This window comes from Triticum urartu, chromosome 5, assembly GCF_003073215.2.
Source record: "Triticum urartu cultivar G1812 chromosome 5, Tu2.1, whole genome shotgun sequence".
In the NCBI taxonomy this organism is placed as follows: domain Eukaryota; kingdom Viridiplantae; phylum Streptophyta; class Magnoliopsida; order Poales; family Poaceae; genus Triticum; species Triticum urartu.
In genome coordinates, this window is record NC_053026.1 from 12,729,722 (window position 1) to 12,748,062 (window position 18,341).

General features: G+C 46.3%; 1 protein-coding gene and 1 long non-coding RNA gene across 4 annotated transcripts; both read right to left on the reverse strand.

The window, feature by feature from the left end:
- Nucleotides 1-13,632: 13,632 nt before the first annotated feature.
- LOC125555444 lies at nt 13,633-15,162 on the reverse strand. Of its 3 annotated transcripts, none has more exons than XR_007304705.1 (3): nt 15,029-15,162; nt 14,352-14,505; nt 13,633-13,826 (listed from the first exon to the last, which is right to left on the reverse strand). It is a non-coding gene; the product is annotated as an uncharacterized LOC125555444 (long non-coding RNA). The 3 variants fall into 3 exon arrangements; XR_007304704.1 differs by lacking the exon at nt 15,029-15,162 and adding an exon at nt 14,949-14,963; XR_007304703.1 differs by lacking the exon at nt 15,029-15,162 and having other exon boundaries at nt 14,352-14,940.
- Nucleotides 15,163-15,437: 275 nt separating this feature from the next.
- On the reverse strand, nt 15,438-17,582 carry LOC125555443. The gene is made up of 3 exons (XM_048718401.1): nt 17,073-17,582; nt 16,673-16,887; nt 15,438-15,953 (listed from the first exon to the last, which is right to left on the reverse strand). The coding sequence occupies exons 1-3, from the start codon at nt 17,319-17,321 to the stop codon at nt 15,722-15,724; spliced, it is 696 nt and encodes a 231-aa protein (XP_048574358.1). The 5' UTR covers nt 17,322-17,582; the 3' UTR covers nt 15,438-15,721.
- Nucleotides 17,583-18,341: the final 759 nt, after the last annotated feature.

Sequence of the window (18,341 nt, forward strand, 5' to 3'; positions counted from 1 at the left end):
CGGAGACTGGCTAAGGGCGAGGTGACGATGTGTGTTGGAAGTGTTTCCAAAGTTGATGAGATCACCATCGCACGCTCCATCTGCCTTCGGGATTAATATTGAACCTAGATAAATGTTATCAGGTGTGTATGTTGAGCATGAATATGATTAGATCATGTTCATTGCAATACGATTATTCATTTAAGTTAGAGAATACTGGTTATTCTGTTTACATGAATAATACCTTTCATGGTCATGCACCCTATGTGAATGGTTCATTGAATCTCGGTCGTGGTAATACACATGTTCATGCCAAAAGATGTAGAGTTAATAATGATAGTACCACTTTCTTGTGGCACTGCCGCTTAGGTCATATTGGCGTAAGATGCATGAAGAAACTCCATGTCGATGGATGTTTGGAGTCACTTGATTTTGAATCGCTTGACACATGCGAGCCATGCCTCATGGGCAGGATGACTAAGACCCCGTTTTCAGGTACAATGAAACGGGCAAGTGACTTGTTGGAAATCATACATGCTGATGTGTGTGATCCAATGAGACTTGAAGCGTGCGGTGGATATCGCTATTTTCTCATCTTCACTGACGATTTGAGTAGATATAGGTATATTTACTTAATGAAGCACAAGTCTGAAATGTTTGAAAAGTTCAAGCGATTTCAGAGTGAAGTTAAGAATCATCATAACAAGAAGATCAAATTCCTATGATCTGATCAATGAGAATTTCTGAGTTATGAGTTTGGTAAACACTTAAGACATTGTGGAATTATTTCACAATTGAAGCCACCTGGAACACCACAGGGTAATGGTGTGTCCGGACGTCGTAATCGAACCTTATGAAATATGGTGCGATCTATGATGTCTCTTACCGATCTACCGCTATTATTTTGAGGTTATGCATTAGAGACAGCTGCATTCATTTTAGATAGGACACCATCTAAGTACGTTGAGACGGCGTCATATGAACATTGGTTTGGCAAGAAACCAAAGTTGCCGTTTCTTAATGTTTGGGGCTGCGATGCTTAAGGCTTCAGCCGGAGAAGCTCGAACCCAAAGCGGACAAACACATCTTCATAGGATACCCAAAGGTGACAGTTGGGTACACCTTCTATCTCAGATCCAAGGGCAAATTGTTTGTCGCTAAGAACGGGTCCTTTCTCGAGAAGGAGTTTCTCTCGAAAGAATTGAGTGGGAGGAAGATAGAACTTGATGAGGTTGTTGAACCTCTACTTCAACCAGAAAGTGGTGCAACACAGAAAGATGTTTCTGTGGCGCCTATGTCGGCTGAAGAGGAAGTTAATGATAGTGATCATGAAGCTTCGGATCAAGTTGCTATCGAACCTCGTAGGTCGACAAGGATATGTACTACTCCCGAGTGGTACGGTAATCCTGTCTTAGATATCATGTTGTTAGACAACAATGAACCTACGAGCTATGGAGAAGCGATGGTGGGCCCGTATTTCGACAAATGGTTAGAAGCCATGAAATCCGAGATAGGATCCATGTATCAGAACAAAGTATGGACTTTGGTGGACTTGCCCGTTGATCGGCAAGCCATTGAGGTAAATGGATCTTTAAGAAGAAGACGAACGTGGGCGGTAATGTTACCGTCTATGAAGCTTGACTTGTGGGAAAGAGTTATTTCACAAGTTCAAGGAGTTGACTACGATGAGAATTTCTCACCCGTAGCGATGCTTAAGTCCGTCGGAATCATGTTAGCATTAGCTGTATTTTTCGATTATGAAATCTTACAGATGGATGTCAAAACACGTTTTCTTACCAGTTTTTGTAAGAAAAGTTGTATGTGATACAATAAAAGGTTTTGTCGATCCTAAGGATGCTAAAAGGTATGCTGGCTCTAGCAATCCTTCTAAGGACTAGAGCAAGCATCTCGGAATTGGAATATATGTTTTGATGGAGTGATCAAAGCTTTTAGGTTTATACAATGTTTGTTAGAAACTTGTATTTACAAGAAAGTGAGTGGGAGCACTACAACATTTCTGATAAGTATTTGTGGATGACATATTGTTGATCCGAAATAATGTAGAATTTTTGGAAAGCATAAACGGTTGTTTGAAGAGTGTTTTTCAAAGGAAGACCTGGATAAAGCTGCTTACATATTGGGCATCAAGATCTATAGAGATAGATCAAAACGCCTGATGATACTTTCAAAGAACGCACACCTTGACATGTTTTTGACGAAGTTCAAAATAGATCAGTCAAAGAAGGGGTTCTTACCTGAGTTGTAAGGTGTGAAGTTGAGTAAGACTCAAAGCTTGACCACGGCAGAAGAAAGAAGAAGGACGAAGGTCGTCCCCTATGCTCTTGTCATAGGCTCTATACGGTATGCCATTATAAAGCACCGCACCTAATGTGTGCCTTGCCACATGTCTGGCAAGAGGGTACAAAGGTGATCTAGGAGTGGATCACCAGATAGCAGTCAAAATTATCCTTAGAGGAATAAGGCAATGTTTCTCGGTTATGGAGGTAATAAAGAGTTCGACGTAAAGAGTTACGTCGATGCAAGCTTAACACCTATCTGGATAGCTCAGAGTAGAGATACCGGATACGTATAATGGAGCAACAATTTGGAATAGCTCCAAGTGGAACGTGGTAGCAGCATCTATGATATAAAGTTTTGCGAAATGCATAGGGATCTGAATATGGCAAGACCCGTTGACTACAACCTCTCTCACAAGCATAACATGATCAAACCCAGAACTCTTTGAGTGTTTATCACATAGTGATGTGAACTAGATCATTGAGTCTAGTAAACTCTTTGGATGTTGGTCACGTGGCGATGTCACCTGTGAGTGTTAATCACATGGTGATGTGAACTAGATTATTGACTCTAGTGCAAGTGGGAGACTGTTGGAAATATGCCCTAGAGGCAATAATAAATTAGTTATTATTATATCATATTTCATTGTTCATGATAATCGTTTATTATCCATGCTAGAAGTGTATTGATAGGAAACTCAGATACATGTGTGGATACATAGACAACACCATGTCCCTAGTAAGCCTCTAGTTGACTAGCTCGTTGATTAATAGATGGTTACGGTTTCCTGACCATGGACATTTGATGTCGTTTATAACGGGATCACATCATTAGGAGAATGATGTGATGGACAAGACCCAATCCTAAGCCTAGCACAAGATCGTGTAGTTCGTTTGCTAAAGCTTTTCTAATGTCAAGTATCATTTCCCTAGACCATGAGATTGTGCAACTCCCGGATACCGTAGGAGTGCTTTGGGTGTGCCAAACGTCACAACGTAACTGGGTGGCTATAAAGGTACACTACAGGTATCTCCGAAAGTGTCTGTTGGGTTGGCATAAATCGAGACTGGGATTTGTCACTCCGTGTAAACGGAGAGGTATCTCTGGGCCCACTCGGTAGGACATCATCATAATGTGCACAATGTGACCAAGGAGTTGATCACGGGATGATGTGTTACGGAACGAGTAAAGAGACTTGCCGGTAACGAGATTGAACAAGGTATCGGGATACCGACGATCGAATCTCGGGGAAGTACAATACCACTGGACAAAGGGAATTGAATACGGGATTGATTGAATCCTCGACATCGTGGTTCATCCGATGAGATCATCGTGGAACATGTGGGAGCCAACATGGGTATCCAGATCCCGCTGTTGGTTATTGGCCGGAGAGTTGTCTCGGTCATGTCTGCATGTCTCCCGAACCCGTAGGGTCTACACACTTAAGGTTCGGTGACGCTAGGGTTGTAGAGATATTAGTATGCGGTAACCCGAAAGTTGTTCGGAGTCCCGGATGAGATCCCGGACGTCACGAGGAGTTCCGGAATGGTCCGGAGGTAAAGATTTATATATGGGAAGTCCTATTTTGGCCACCGGAAAATGTTCGGGATTTTTCGGTATTGTACCGGGAAGGTTCTAGAAGGTTCCGGAGTGGGGCCCACCTGTGTGGGGGACCCACATGAACGTGGGTAGTGGGGGCAAGGCCCCACACCCCTGGTCAAGGCGCACCAAGATCCCCCTTAGAAGGAATAAGATCATATCCCGAAGGGATAAGATCAAGATCCCTAAAAAAGGGGGATAACAATCGGTGGGGAAGGGAAATGATGGGATTTCTTTCCCCCACCTTTGCCAACGCCCCAATGGACTTGGAGGGCAAGAAACCAGCCCCCTCCACCCCTATATATAGTGGGGAGGCGCATGGGAGCCGAACCCCAGCCCCTGGCGCCTCCCTCTCCCCTCGTAACACCTCTCCCTCTCGCTGAGCTTGGTGAAGCCCTGCCGAGATCCCCGCTGCTTCCACCACCACGCCGTCGTGCTGCTGGATCTCCATCAACCTCTCCTTCCCCTTGCTGGATCAAGAAGGAGGAGACGTCTTCCCCAACCGTACGTGTGTTGAACGCGGAGGTGCCGTCCATTCGGCGCTCAGTCATCGGTGATTTGGATCACGACGAGTACGACTCCATCAACCCCGTTCTCTTGAACACTTCCGCTCGCGATCTACAAGGGTATGTAGATGCACTCCTCTCTCTCGTTGCTAGATGACTCCATAGATTGATCTTGGTGATGCGTAGAAAATTTTAAAATTCTGCTACGTTCCCCAACACCGTCAGCTATGCTCGATGAGCAGGAAGCCCCCAAGTGACCATAATAAAGTAAGCCGTAAGGCAGGATACTCATGTTTGAACCGCGCATTATGGTAGCAAATTCTCTTTGGCAACCTTTAATCTTCTGAGAACTCGGATCTTACGAGAGATTAATTCTTTTTTTTGAACCGGAACTTTTAAACCGGATTTGAAAGCTTCAAAACTTTGTGGGAAACAGATTATCCTTGAGCCGGATGTTTGAACCGGATTTGAGAGCTTCAAAGCTTTGCGGGAGAGAGATGTCTCTTGATATGGATTTTAAACCGGAATCTTTATTTTGAACCGACAATTTTTGGATGGCCTTTAAACTGGCAATATTTACTGAGCCATGGCATCATAGCCCTCGAGTCTCAAGGCGACTTGAGGAGTTGGCTTGAGATTCTTCATGATTAACCGTGATATAGACCGGTTTGAATCCTGCATGGGACAAATTGCAAACCGGAGTAATTTCTCCTTTAAAGAAAGCAATATAAAAAATATGCTGGATGGATTTCACCTGATACGTCATGATAGTAGTTATCCACCGCGAAGTCGATGATTACCACGATGAAGCTGAAATCAATCACGGTCGAGTCAGCCACGGGAGCAGGTAGATGAGCCGGCCGTGGCGTTGTGAGCCGGTGCAGATGAGTGAGTCAATCATGGGTGCGGTCTCGGCGAGTTGATGTAGACCGAACTGCACGGGCGGCGGCTTGCTCACACCCGTTCAACAGAAACGCGGGCGCGGATGCCAGTGCATGATGAGGCTAAAACACACTTCATAGACACAGCATGATACCACCTTTATAATGAATCATTGTCCTAAGTTGTTCGGATGACCGATTATCCATAAATAACTTTTCAATACAGTTGATCCCTGTATGCCCGCAAAGAATATTTGCATTAATCCCCACAGGGACTCTGCCAGATACTGCCGCAACTCTTACCCTTCATATCTTGCTGAGTTTCTCCAAATACTTTATCCAGATGACCTCATCCATCAATATAGTGGTCTTTTATCTCTGAATGTCAGTTATCCATAAGACGCCGTGGCGATACGGCATGACACCAATGCATGCGTTCGTTGTGTTCGATTGAACAAGGTGACGTAGATATAACTGATGTTGGTTTTTAAACTAGATCCACTCATAAGAGAGCAGCAACCCATGTACGTTCAACGCTAGTGAGCGAACAGATAGCCAGGTTGATTGATCAACAATAGCCACCATTCATAGCTGTACGCGCAGCTCATTAGTACAATAGCTTGTCCTTCCTTCCCTAACAAACTGTTATATGAGGGGCGCTCAAAACCAGCTCACGGACGAGTTTCAGAGGAGTGGCAGGGGCAGGAGTGCCGCAGCTCAAGAAACCAACGGGCGGCCAGCGCGGCGGCTCAGAGCTAAAGAGTAATGAGCCACCGTAATCACTGACTGTATTCCATCTGAAGTGGTTACATATATAGAATAGAGGGAGAGAGATAAGGCAACGTGCAGGGGCACGCGCAGGTGCATGCACGGCCATGACTCGGGCTAGCCTAAAGAATAGGACGCTACAGTTACAACAGAAACACAACGTATACATGTAGTTCAACACGCCCCGCAGTGGCAACGTCATTGGAGCGGACGTTGAGACTGGACCTGAATTCACCGAAAACAATGGACGGGAGCCCCTTAGTGAAAATATCCGCAAACTGTGATGTCGTTGGTACATGCAGGACTCGAGCTTCGCTAAGACTGACATGATCTTGGACGAAGTGAAGATCAATCTCGACGTGTTTGGTCCGTTGGTGCTGCACTGGGTTGGAGGAGAGATACATAGCAGATACATTGTCACAATAAACCACTGTAGCACGCGACGGAGGCAGGCGGAGCTCGCTCAAGAGTTGTCGCAACCAAGTAGACTCAGCGACGCAATTTGCCACCGCACGGTATTCGGCCTCAGAGCTGGAGCGCGAGACTGTGTGTTGTCGATTCGACGACCACGACACAAGATTGGTGCCCAAGAATACACAAAAACCGGAAGTGGACTTACGTGTGTCCGGACAACCCGCCCAATCGGCTTCGGAGTATGTTGTTAAGTCATGAGAGGAGTGGCGATAAAGCTGAAGACCGAAATGAGACGTGCCTCGGATGTAGCGCAAGATGCGTTTGACAAGCTGAAAGTGAGCGTCGCGAGGGTCATGCATAAAGAGGCAGACTTGTTGCACAGCGTAGGACAAATTGGGGCGGGTCAATGTAAGGTATTGAAGTGCTCCGGCAAGGCTCCTATAGTGGGAGGGGTCGGCGTAGGGTGGTCCATCGGTGGAGGATAGTTTGGGGCGGGTGTCGATGGGGGTGGAGATGGGGTTGCAATATAGCATGTGGGCACAGTCCAAAATCTCAAGGGCATATAGTTGTTGGGAGAGGAAAAGCCCATCTTTGTTTCGTTGCACGTTGATGCCAAGAAAGTGGTGTATATCGCCAAGGTCACTCATGGAGAACTCATGCTTGAGGGAAGCTATAATGGAGTGAAGTAGGGTAGGTGTGTTGGCGGTGAGAATGATGCCATCCACGTATAAGAGGAGGTACAATATTAGCCCCATGGTGGAGAATGAAAAGGGAGGAATCACATTTGGACCCTACAAAACCAAGCGTATGAAGAAAGGTGGTGAATCGATGGAACCACGTGCGAGGCGCCTGCTTGAGACCATAGAGGGATTTGTGGAGGCGGCACACATCGGAGGGTTTACCGGAGTCAACGAAACCAGAGGGTTGCTGACAATAGGCCGTCTCCTGAAGATGACCGTGCAAGAAAGCATTTTTGACGTCCAACTGATGCATGGGCCACTCCCTGGAAGTAGCAAGACTGAGCACGCCGCGAATAGTGACCGGTTTGACGACGGGGCTGAATGTCTCCTCATAGTCCACACCCGCACATTGAGTGAACCCGTGAAGAACCCAACATGCTTTGTAGCGAGCAGGCGAGCCATCCGGATGGAGCTTGTGGCGGAAAATCCATTTGCCGGTAACAACGTTCACACCTGCAGGACATGGAACCAAAGACTAAGTGTCATTCTGCATCTAAGCATTATATTCTTCTAACATAGCATTGTACCAATTTGGATCCTTAAGTGCTGCTTTGTATGTGGCCGGGAGGGGAGAAATATGGGTGGTGATAGACAGGGAATAGTTTTGTTTAGGCATGAGATACCCAGATTTGGAGCGGGTGCGCATATTGTGGGCGTTGCGGGGTGGATCTACCGCTACAGATTTTGGTGGCAATGTGGGTTGATGTGGCGCGCAGGCAGAGGGAGGCGCGGAAGAAGAGGAGGATCCGATCCCTGATAGTGGGGTTTTGGCATGACTCGGGATTGGCGCAGCTAACGCGGTCGCGCGTGCGGAGGGAGAGGCGGAGGCGGGAGGCGCGGGTGGTTCCGTTGGCACGCAAATCATGGGCGGGGTGGGTGGGGACGCGGGGCGGCCCGGTTCGTGAGGCACCCTACACGGGGATCGGGGTGGGGAGGCGATGGGTGCAGACGAGGGCGCTCTTCATGGGGCGGTCCCATGCGGGAAGGACGAGGTAGGTGGGGTGCACGATCCGAGGGGGATTAGGTGAGGGGAGGGCGCGGGATCTGGTGTGCATGGGTGGGGAGTGGCTGGGCATGTGGGATCCGTGTATGGGAACGTGGTTTCATCGAAAACGACATGGCGAGAAATTATGACGTGACGGGAACTAAGGTCCAGACATCGGTATCCTTTGTGTTCGAGTGGGTAGCCAACAAAAACACACCGGACGGAGCGGGGAGCCAGCTTGTGTGAAGTGGTGGGATAGGTGTTGGGGAAGCACAAGCATCCAAATGCACGAAGGTGATCGTATGTGGGATGAACGCCGAACAGGAGATAGAAGGGCGTGAGGAAATTGATGGGGCTGCATGGGCAGCGATTTAAGAGGTGTGTGGCGGTGTGGAGGGCCTCAACCCAAAAGGCGGGAGGGAAGTTTGCTTGAATGAGGAGGGTACGCACAACATCGTTGGTCGAACGGATAAATCGCTCAGCTTTGCCGTTTTGGGGAGAGGTGTAGGGGCATGATAAACGAAACGTGACACAATTGTCGGAGAAGTATGTGCGTAGGGAGGAGTTGATAAATTCGCCGCCATTGTCGCATTGGAGGCACTTGATGACCACATGGAATTGAGTGAGGACATACTGAAAGAAGTGTTGGAGGGTGGGAGAGGTGTCGGATTTGCAACGCAATGGGAATGACCACGAGTAATGAGTAAAATCATCAAGCACAATGAGATAGTATTGATAGCAAGAAAAACTAGCAACAGGCGAGGTCCATAGGTCGCAATGTATTATTTGGAAAGGGGCTGTCGTGGAATTGTCACGGCAGATGTCCTTTTGCAAGGACTTAATCATGGAGCCATCGCAACTAGGAAGCTTAAAGGGGTTAATCGGGACAAGGACACGCGAGGTTTATACTAGTTCAGCCCCTTACGGTGAAGGAAGGCCTACGTCTAGTTGGGTTGGAATTGCTTGAGGTTTCGATGACCAGGGAGCGAGATACGCTATGCCTGGCTCTCGATCAGTTGTCCTCCCTAAGCCGCTGGCGGGTTGTCCCCTTATATACACGGGTTGACGCCCTGCGGCCTACAGAGTCCCGACCGGCTTATAAACAGTGTCCGCCTCGGCGACTAGTTACTTCTACGTTACAGTACAAGTTATACCATCATGGCGGTTTATCTTTACGGGCCTCAGAGTCGCCTGTGGGCCTTTAAGCCTTTTAGTGAACCGCCATCTTCATGCCTTGGTCTTGGGCTTCTGATGAACCTCTATTTGCGTAACCCGGCCCCTCCTGGATGGCTTACACAAATAGTCATATCCCCAACATTAGGCCCCAGATTGATTTGAACCGGTTCATGTCAATCTTTGAAAACCTTATGAACTGGCCTTTAATCTTCTGTCTTGCGTGAAAATTGTAACCCGCCGTGACGTCATCCTCTAGCTCCGGGTTAAATCATCATGACGTCGTCTTCAATAAAACTTATATTTTAATTCATCATATCTTCAACGGATCTTTGCCTTTACTGACTCTCCCGAAAATCGAGGCGCCGGGGCCGCTGGATAATGATGTCTTGGTCTCCTCGTTTCTCGCGCCGTCTCAGTCGGTCCTCCTTATAAATAGGCGTGACCTAGGTCTTTTTCATTTCCTCCAGTCGTCTTCTTCCTCGCACTCCCTCTTCTGCCGCTCAAGCTCCGCCTCCGCCACCGTCGGAAACCTCGTCTTCACCGACTCAGGCGGCTGCATCACCCTGTTTTTTGACCAGAGAACAACGACAACCCTCCGCAGTTCTTCCACATCGGTGAGTTCTCTTTCCCCCCTTTCTCAGATCTGCATTAGTACTGTCTTGAGTTCGTCGACGTTCATCGTCGCCCGACGCAACCTCCATTAGTTCTTACCTCTAATACCTTGTTCAGATCGTAAAAAACCACATAGAACTGCTGCGGAGGATGTTGTGTGCTTATTCTGTATGAAAACAGATCTCATTTCCTTGTTTTTGGAAGCCCTCCTTGAGTATATGAACTTCCCTGTACTGGTTTAGGTCTAGAAATTTTTCCTTTCCAGAGCATCGTTTGATCCAAAATAATAATTTCAATTTGTGAAACCTGTTTGCTCCACACTTAGCCAAAAACTGTGTCTGTTGACTCTGTTTCAGCCATAGTAGTCCGTGTAACCGGTTTAAGATAAACCCAGCTGTTAGCACCACTTGCCTCTGGCGACTTAAGAAAACTTTAATCATCTTTAATACCTGCAGCTGTTAAACATTATCACATAGTTACCTGTATGTCATTAGGCCCCTTCTTAAGCCGCCATCTTTAAATAACCCAATAATGTTTATTCTCTGGGTTATAATAAACCGGAAAATTTCCTTTATCTTGTTGTAGGCTTCAATTTATCCAATGGCTCCCAAAGCTGTTAAACCTCCGGTTACCTGCAACTGGGTCCCATCCTTTGTTACAGAAAGCAAACTGTCCGAGTTTGTAAAGTCTGGCCATCTGCCCAAGAAGGATGTCATGTCTTATCGTGCTCCTGACCCGTCTGAAGAGAAACCTCAACCCAAGGAAGGGGAGGTGATCATTTTTGCCGATCACATGAGCCGAGGATTTGCTCCTCCCAGTTCAAAATTCTTTAGAGACGTTTTGCACTTCTTTGACTTAAGACCTCAAGACATCGGGCCCAATTCCGTGTCAAATATCTGCAACTTCCAAGTTTTCTGTGAGGTCTACCTTGGAGAAGAACCCAGCCTACTTTTGTTCAGGGAATTGTTCTATTTGAACCGGCAGAATGAGCGCGCCAACGGACCCAGTCTAGAACTTGGTGGCATCTCGATTCAGTGGCGGAGAGACTGCCTTTTCCCTTATGCTGAACTGCCGAGTCATCCAAAGGATTGGAACCAAACGTGGTTCTGCTGCCAGGACACTTCTCCGGCTGGTGAAAACCCGCTGCCCGGCTTCCGCGCCTTGCACCTTGAATCCAACCACCCGCTGTCGGACAAGTTGACTGCTATTGAACGTCTGTCACTCACCCCCACTATTAAGAAAATCAAAGCTCTTTTGGGGAATGGTTTAGATGGCATCGACCTGGTCCGAGTCTGGGTTGCTTGGCGAGTGATTCCGTTAAGCCGCCGCCCCGGCTTAATGTGTACTTACTCGAGCGAAAAGGATGACCCACCGCGTCATAGTCCTGACGACTTACCAGATGATGCGGTGGAAGCTACAACCCAATCTTTACTGAAAGAGGGCACGGTGACTAGTAATGCCTTTGGCTTACTTCCTTTCTGCAAGAAGAACCCGGCCCCTCCAGTGAGTTATTATCCTCCACAATTATCTTTATTATGTTATACCTTACCTTTACTCATAACCCTTTATCCTTATTCATAGGCAAATAGCGACTTCTGGAAGGTCAAGTATGACCATGAGGCTGCCAAACAAGCCAGAGCAGCAAAAAGAGCCGAAAGAAGAACCGCTAAGACTGGAACTTCAAGAAAGAGGAAACCCAGTGCCTCAAATATGATGAAACTGGATGATACTGATGATGATGAAGAAGAGGTAACTCCTAATTCCCCTGACTCTTTTATCATCATGTTATTGACATTAATTCCTTTCAGGAGGATACAGGCAACAGCCAAGCCGTTGAAGAAGAGGTAACTATAATCTCCTCCGACTCAGAGCCTTTGCCGAGGTTGAAAATCCGAAGAGTGACCCAGAAAGTAAGATTTTCACATCCTTTAGCTTACCAAGACCCTCAATTTCTTTTGAAGCGACAGATTTATGAGAGCCGGAGGCAGACTCGGACCAGCAAAGACGCAGAACTCTCCTCCGGCTTACCTGATGTGACCAGGAAGCGCCAGGCTAAGGTTATCTCCGATTTACGCCTTCTTTTTCCTTTGGCGGGTTTCATTCGTCAGCCTCTCAATTCATCTGACTCCAACTATCAGGATACTTCACCTTCCTCCGGTGAGTCTATGCAGTCCAACATGCCGGCCTTCAAAACTGCTCCCGGGTAATATAAACTTGTTGTACCTTATGCCTTATTTTACTCATATTTTTGTATTTAACCTGTCTACCTTTTCCACAGTGTGCAAGTAAAGCCCAGCAAAAGGGCAAAAAAGAATAAGATGTCCCAAGAGCCGGTTGTGACTGAACCGGAGCTGGGCACAGCTGCTCCTGACGCCTCTGCTCATGAGCCGCCGCCTCAACCATCTCATGATGTTCCTGTATATTCCTCTGACCCGCCTGCTGAGCAAACCCTCAACGATTCTGATAACCCGGAGGCTCCTAGCCCCGCCAAGGCAGATGATCTGGAAGTTGAGATTCTCAAGACTTAGTTTGTTGAGCCGGCACAGCCAACTGTACTTGCCAAGTGTTCTGCTAAAGAGGAATTGTTAGAACGCTGAAAGGCCAAGCTGGACATCACTGACTACACTCATTTGAGTATTGGAGAGATCGTCTCCGGCTATATCAATCAAGTACATAGCAGCCGTGACCTGGAAATTGACATGGTGAAGCAGATACAGCAAAAATCTGAGGTATGACTTATGCTAGCTTTCTTTAACCATACTTACTTTACCAGCCCCCAAGTCTATTGCTTATAAGTAAATACGCTGTAGACTTTAGAAAACTGCCTAGCACTGCTTATCCGGCTTCGGAAAAAAAATATTTAACCCGGTTGTAGCACTTGCGATACACATTAGCCCCCAAGTGCCAAACATCTTTGCTTGCAAAGTGTTTGGGACTTAATTTTCATGAACTGGAGTAGTAATTGAGAGTTCTTCAGTATACATTAGCCCCCAAGTGTCAAGTACCTTTGCTTGCAAAGTGCTTGGGACTTAATGTGATCTTAAAATGATTCTGATTATAACCCGGCATCAATGCAGGCCACCATAAATCATTTTGAGTCAGAGATTACTGAACTAAAGAATCGCCTGGCAGCTCAAGAGCTTGAAATCCAGAAATCCAACTCCAAATTTGAGTTCAGCGTCTCTGAACAAGAAAAGTTGAAGAAGAACTTTGAGTCGGAGAAGAAAACCTGGGCTGATGAAAAGGCCGCACTGGTGACCCGAGCCGAGACAGCAGAGGCATCGCTTGCGGAAGCAACGGCCGAACTGTCTGGCTTAAAGCGCCAGATATCTCGAATGGTCTCATCAATCTTTGGTGAGTGACTTACTCAAACCTTAAACACTGCAAAACTCCTTTAATGACCATTTCAGAGTTTTCCTCCGGCTCACCTTATACTTAATAACCTTATACTTAATAACGCAGGCCCCAGGAGCACAAATCTCAAGCAGAACATGGTGACCAAGCTAAAGGCGGTTTATACTCTGGTGGAACAGCTCTACACCGGGTCACAACATGCTCTGGCCGTTGTGGCTTTATCAAATGATGTTCCCTATCTCCTGCAAGATGTGCTGAAGCGGCTTGCTGTGCTACCTCAGCGAATCCAAGAGTTAAGACGACACATAATACTTCAAATAAGAGCAACCAGATCACATTGCCAATACATATGACCATGTGTAATACAATACTTTACAAGCTCTACATGTGTAACAAGCTCTACAAGTGTGATACAATACTGCTTTACAAAAAAATGACGACATGCCGGACTCGCTGGACGACCATAGTCAAGGCTGGGAACAAACAAAACAGCAACATGGCTCCCTCTGTCACCCTGTTACATGAATGAGAGAAGAATTAGAAAAACTGGGGCAAATATATTATGAACAGACCATTCAAGAAAATGACATTTATTTAGAATGATAACACAAATTGAGCTAGCTAGCACCATGCTTTTTGTTCTCCAACTAGTTAAAATGAGATACCCACTCATACAAGAAAACGGATACACAGTGGAAGAGATACCGAAACAGATACACAAGTTGAGATGTAGCAGGCAGATTTATCAAGTATATATAATGATGTGTATTCAACATATAGTTGTGCCATTGCAAACCAAGAGATACTGAAACAGTGGAAGAGCAACAATTAATATTGTACTAGATTAGTCAGTAGGCTAATTTAATTGAGTCCAGCAACTTGGTTGCTATTCAAACCTCCATCTTTAGTGTACAGATTATCGGGAAAGTATATATTTAACGAAATTTCACATAAATGCAGATTTATGGACTGAATGTATGATAAAGCAACAGATTCAAACAACTTCAAATAGCTAGAGATGATGGCGTTCTGCTCTTACCACAGCGGCACAAGTGAGATGATGCCTGATTCGCCTTGCTTCTCCACAAGACTCGACCAGCAGCACGCATCCTCGAAGGAACCAGCGACACTGCTTGCTCCCTTGGCCCAGCTCCTTGCTGCTGAGGACGGCTGGGACTCGGATGCAGAGATCCCTGCGCACAGCATATTGTGTCAATGCTTGCAGCAATAGAAGGACCTCACATATAATAGAATTTGCAGCAAGTTCAAAAATATGTAATAGAACCGATATAGGTGTACGAAGCAATAGGTCAACTAGAGATTCATGTCTACAATTTGCTAAAGAGGAAAATAACAAGCAAGGATACATATTATATCTGTCAAAATAAAGACCGATATCAATCAGACCCTTCAATTCTGAAGAACATGGTTTCAATTTGTTCTTTGCATATTACATCAGTAGTTCTGTTGCCAGGTTTCAGTCCCTTGCTCTCCCTCTAGCTTGTAGCTAGTCTGCCAGTAGTTTAACAACACCAATAGATTTGCATCTAATGCTCCACTTAATTTCAGCACATGAGAAGACAAAAAGCATGACAAGACAAATAGCATCTTCAGTTTAGCAACAGGTTGTACATACAGTATGAGCAGCACAGGACAGTAAAAACAATGAGCAAAAGCCAAATGAGTTGCGGAGGGTCAGCGGCGGGAGCAGCTCACGGGAGTGGTCGGGGAAGACAGCCGGCAGCAGCAGGTCCGTCACATCATGTGAATCCATCCATTGGCAAAAAAACATAATTAAATCATCATCGTTGACATGGCAGAATGGGCGTGCAAAGAAATTATTTACAGGATATACTCCCTCCGTTCCTTTATATAAGGTGTATTTGTTTTTTGAAAAGTTAAACAAGTGCAAGTTTGACCGAGTTTTTAGAAAAATATATCAACATTCACAATATGAAATTTAGATCATTTCATTGATCATAAGAAGTAGTTTCATATTTTATCTACTAGGCATTGCAGATATTGTTATTTTATTCTATAATCTTGGTCAAACATTCACATGGTTGACTTGCCCGGAAACCAATACACCTTATATTCTGAAACGGAGGGAGTACAAAGCAACTACATGTTGATATAATTGGATTGTATGCATGACGGATTTGTAATACGAAGTGTGAGTGCTGCTAGTCAATAAAGATGGGATTCACAAGAACACAAAAATAATCAATCAGCAGTCACCATACGTATGTGCATAATAATTGTACGTATATTATCTGACTTGATTTCTTTCATAAAAAAAATCTTATCAACATGGCTAGAGACTATATAGATGGTCTAATCTGGTATGTAGGTACATGTGCATGCATCTTTTGCATGCCGGCAAACAGACTGAGAAAGCATGCTAACTAATTAACCAAAGTATAGATACCAACCAACCACCCAACAATTCTGTTTCCGCTCCCACCATGTGATTCCGTTTCGGGCTGGACGGAGGGGAGTTGGGGTCACCTTCACCTTGGGTGGCTGGACGACGGCGTCGTGGATTTCGAGCTCCAGGTGGAAGAAGCACTTAACGGCGGCGACCGTGGTGGCTGGGTGCGCCCCTCCTGCTCCTCCTCCTCGAGGAGGACAAGGCCAGCGGCTACAAGAAATAATAAACATGTTAAAAGGACATTACCCTTTAATATAAGATGTAATAACAACATGTTTCCATTGAACTGACTATTGATAAAACTGAAGGGGAAGAAGACTTGTTGTCATCCTGATGATGAAAAAGGAATAATACATTCCAGAGGACACGTGAGCAATCATGAAAACTATTACATGTTTCTCCTGGTGTACTGAGAATGGAGAAGTGCTTAATTCGGAAAAACTTATAGAAACTACTCATCATTCATGAACATACATCTGTAATCTTAATCTATGAAATTACTGCAGAAAGAACTACTGTAATGGACCATTCATGAACATACATCTGTAATCTTATTCTTTTGATCTTGTGTTGGAAAGAAAGAACTACTTCAGATTCATAGTACATCGAAGGAACTGCTGTTGAACTGAAAATACTGCAGAACCAACACCAAACAGCTATTGCAGAAACCTAAAGCCTGATGCTACTAAAGCTAGTACTGCCGTTTTCATTGTAATAAAATATAAAAAGCTATAAATGGATGGATCATCCCAGCTTAACACAGACCAGCTGGACTGCATCCACAACACATACCCAAAATTTCCCACATCTACCTGATCAAAGTCATCACCACCCAATCCTATTCCTATACAGGGGCGTCAGCAACAATGAATTGGAAAATCGGAGACAGAGCCACGATATAGAGAAAGAGAGACGGAGATGGAGCTCACCAGGTTACTGTTGAGCCGATCAAGATGAAGGCACTTGACGATGATGGTCCGGTTGGCCGGGAGGAAGATGGCGCGGTACACGACATCGTTGGCGCCGAAGCAGACCTCCTCCATGAGCCTGTAGTCGTCGGCCGACAAGGTGAACTCCAGCGATGCTGGAGTTGTGGTCGAGGCAATGGGCCTTCTCGAAGGCGTAGAACCGACCTAGCACAGCGCTAAGAGACATACATATTAATGGACTGTCGCTAGTGTACAATCAGCAGGCAGAGACGGATTGAGAGAAGGGATCTGCTATGCTCTGTTGTGCTTGGTAACAGTAATAATTAACAGGCAGAGGATGAATGTGCGAAGAAGGGGGTTGCTTAGATAGGTATGCGACTAGTGGGTTGCTGGCCTCCACCTCGTTTGCGACGCGAAGGATGGGGGCGATCTCCACCAGCGAGGAGGGGACCACCTGCTGTCGAAGATGGATTCGCCCAGGTAGGCCGCCGGTGTCGTTCCTCTGGTCGGTGGCGGACGCGACGGCGACCGAGGCGGCGAGGTCGGCGAGGTAGAGGCGGAGGAATAGCACGCAGACGCCATGGACCGCGGAGGCGGACGAAGGGCCCCACCGCTCCGCCCCTAACTCCTCCTTCATCTGCCGCTGCATGGGCGTGGTTGTAGAGGACGGCGGTGGCGGATTTGGGCGCCGCCTGAGCAGCTTGGGAAGGGGAGAGGGTGGGGGCGGCAGCGGTGCACCGATGGGAGGGAGCCCGGGGTTGGAGAAGAAGAGGCCGACAGCGGCGGGGTTGGGGGAGAGGAGTTGGTCGGCGGCGAGGTTGGGGCTTGGGTTGGGGAATCGGGAGAGGAGGAGGAGGAAGTTTGGCGGGGTGGGGGCGGGATGGTGAGCGCTGCGACGACGGAGGGACGTCGTCGTCGATCTGGATTCTGGATCAGGGAGTGAGGGAGAGAGAGGCGGCGGTGGGTGTGTTCTCGGGGAGGGAAAGGGGGAGAAAGAGGCGGCCGGGGGTTGCTAGGGTTTTGTTTGGGCTGCTGAGACCGAGTGAGAGACGTTGGATTCGCCAAGTGTGGACGTCTCAGATCGGCTAAGGGGGTGATCCATGAGAACATTTCTGATTGGTTCGAAAAGTCTGTGATTTAAAATAGTTTTCAAGTGCTAAAAATAATGGAATCTTATGAAGCAGCTATCAAAATATTTTGCAAAAGGGCCCCACACAAATTTTCACTAGAGTTAGACCACATTTTATGGATGAGCACCAATTTGTATGCTTTTCTGATCTTTCTGGCTATATTTAATTGTTTTCTGAGTGCCCAAAATGAGTTTTTTTGTGAAGGACCTACCATATATTTGTTGCAAAATTGGACCAAATCAATTTTCTAAAACACTAGGCCATATTTAACATACAATTGACGAAATGGTTGGGTGTCAAAAGTTTTGATCCACCTCTCGTGGAAAAAGACAAATTCCCACCGATTCAGTAGGAAGCGGGTCAAATTTGAACTGCATCTACCTCATAGTTTGTTCTTTATTTTTCCCAAAGATCATTTCTAGATACAAAGGTATCTATTTCTTCATAGATACTCCAAAATATTTGCAAGAATTAACCACTAGCTAGAAACGGTCAAGCCCGCCGTTTTGACCGCATTTTGAAACGGGCATAAAAATTAA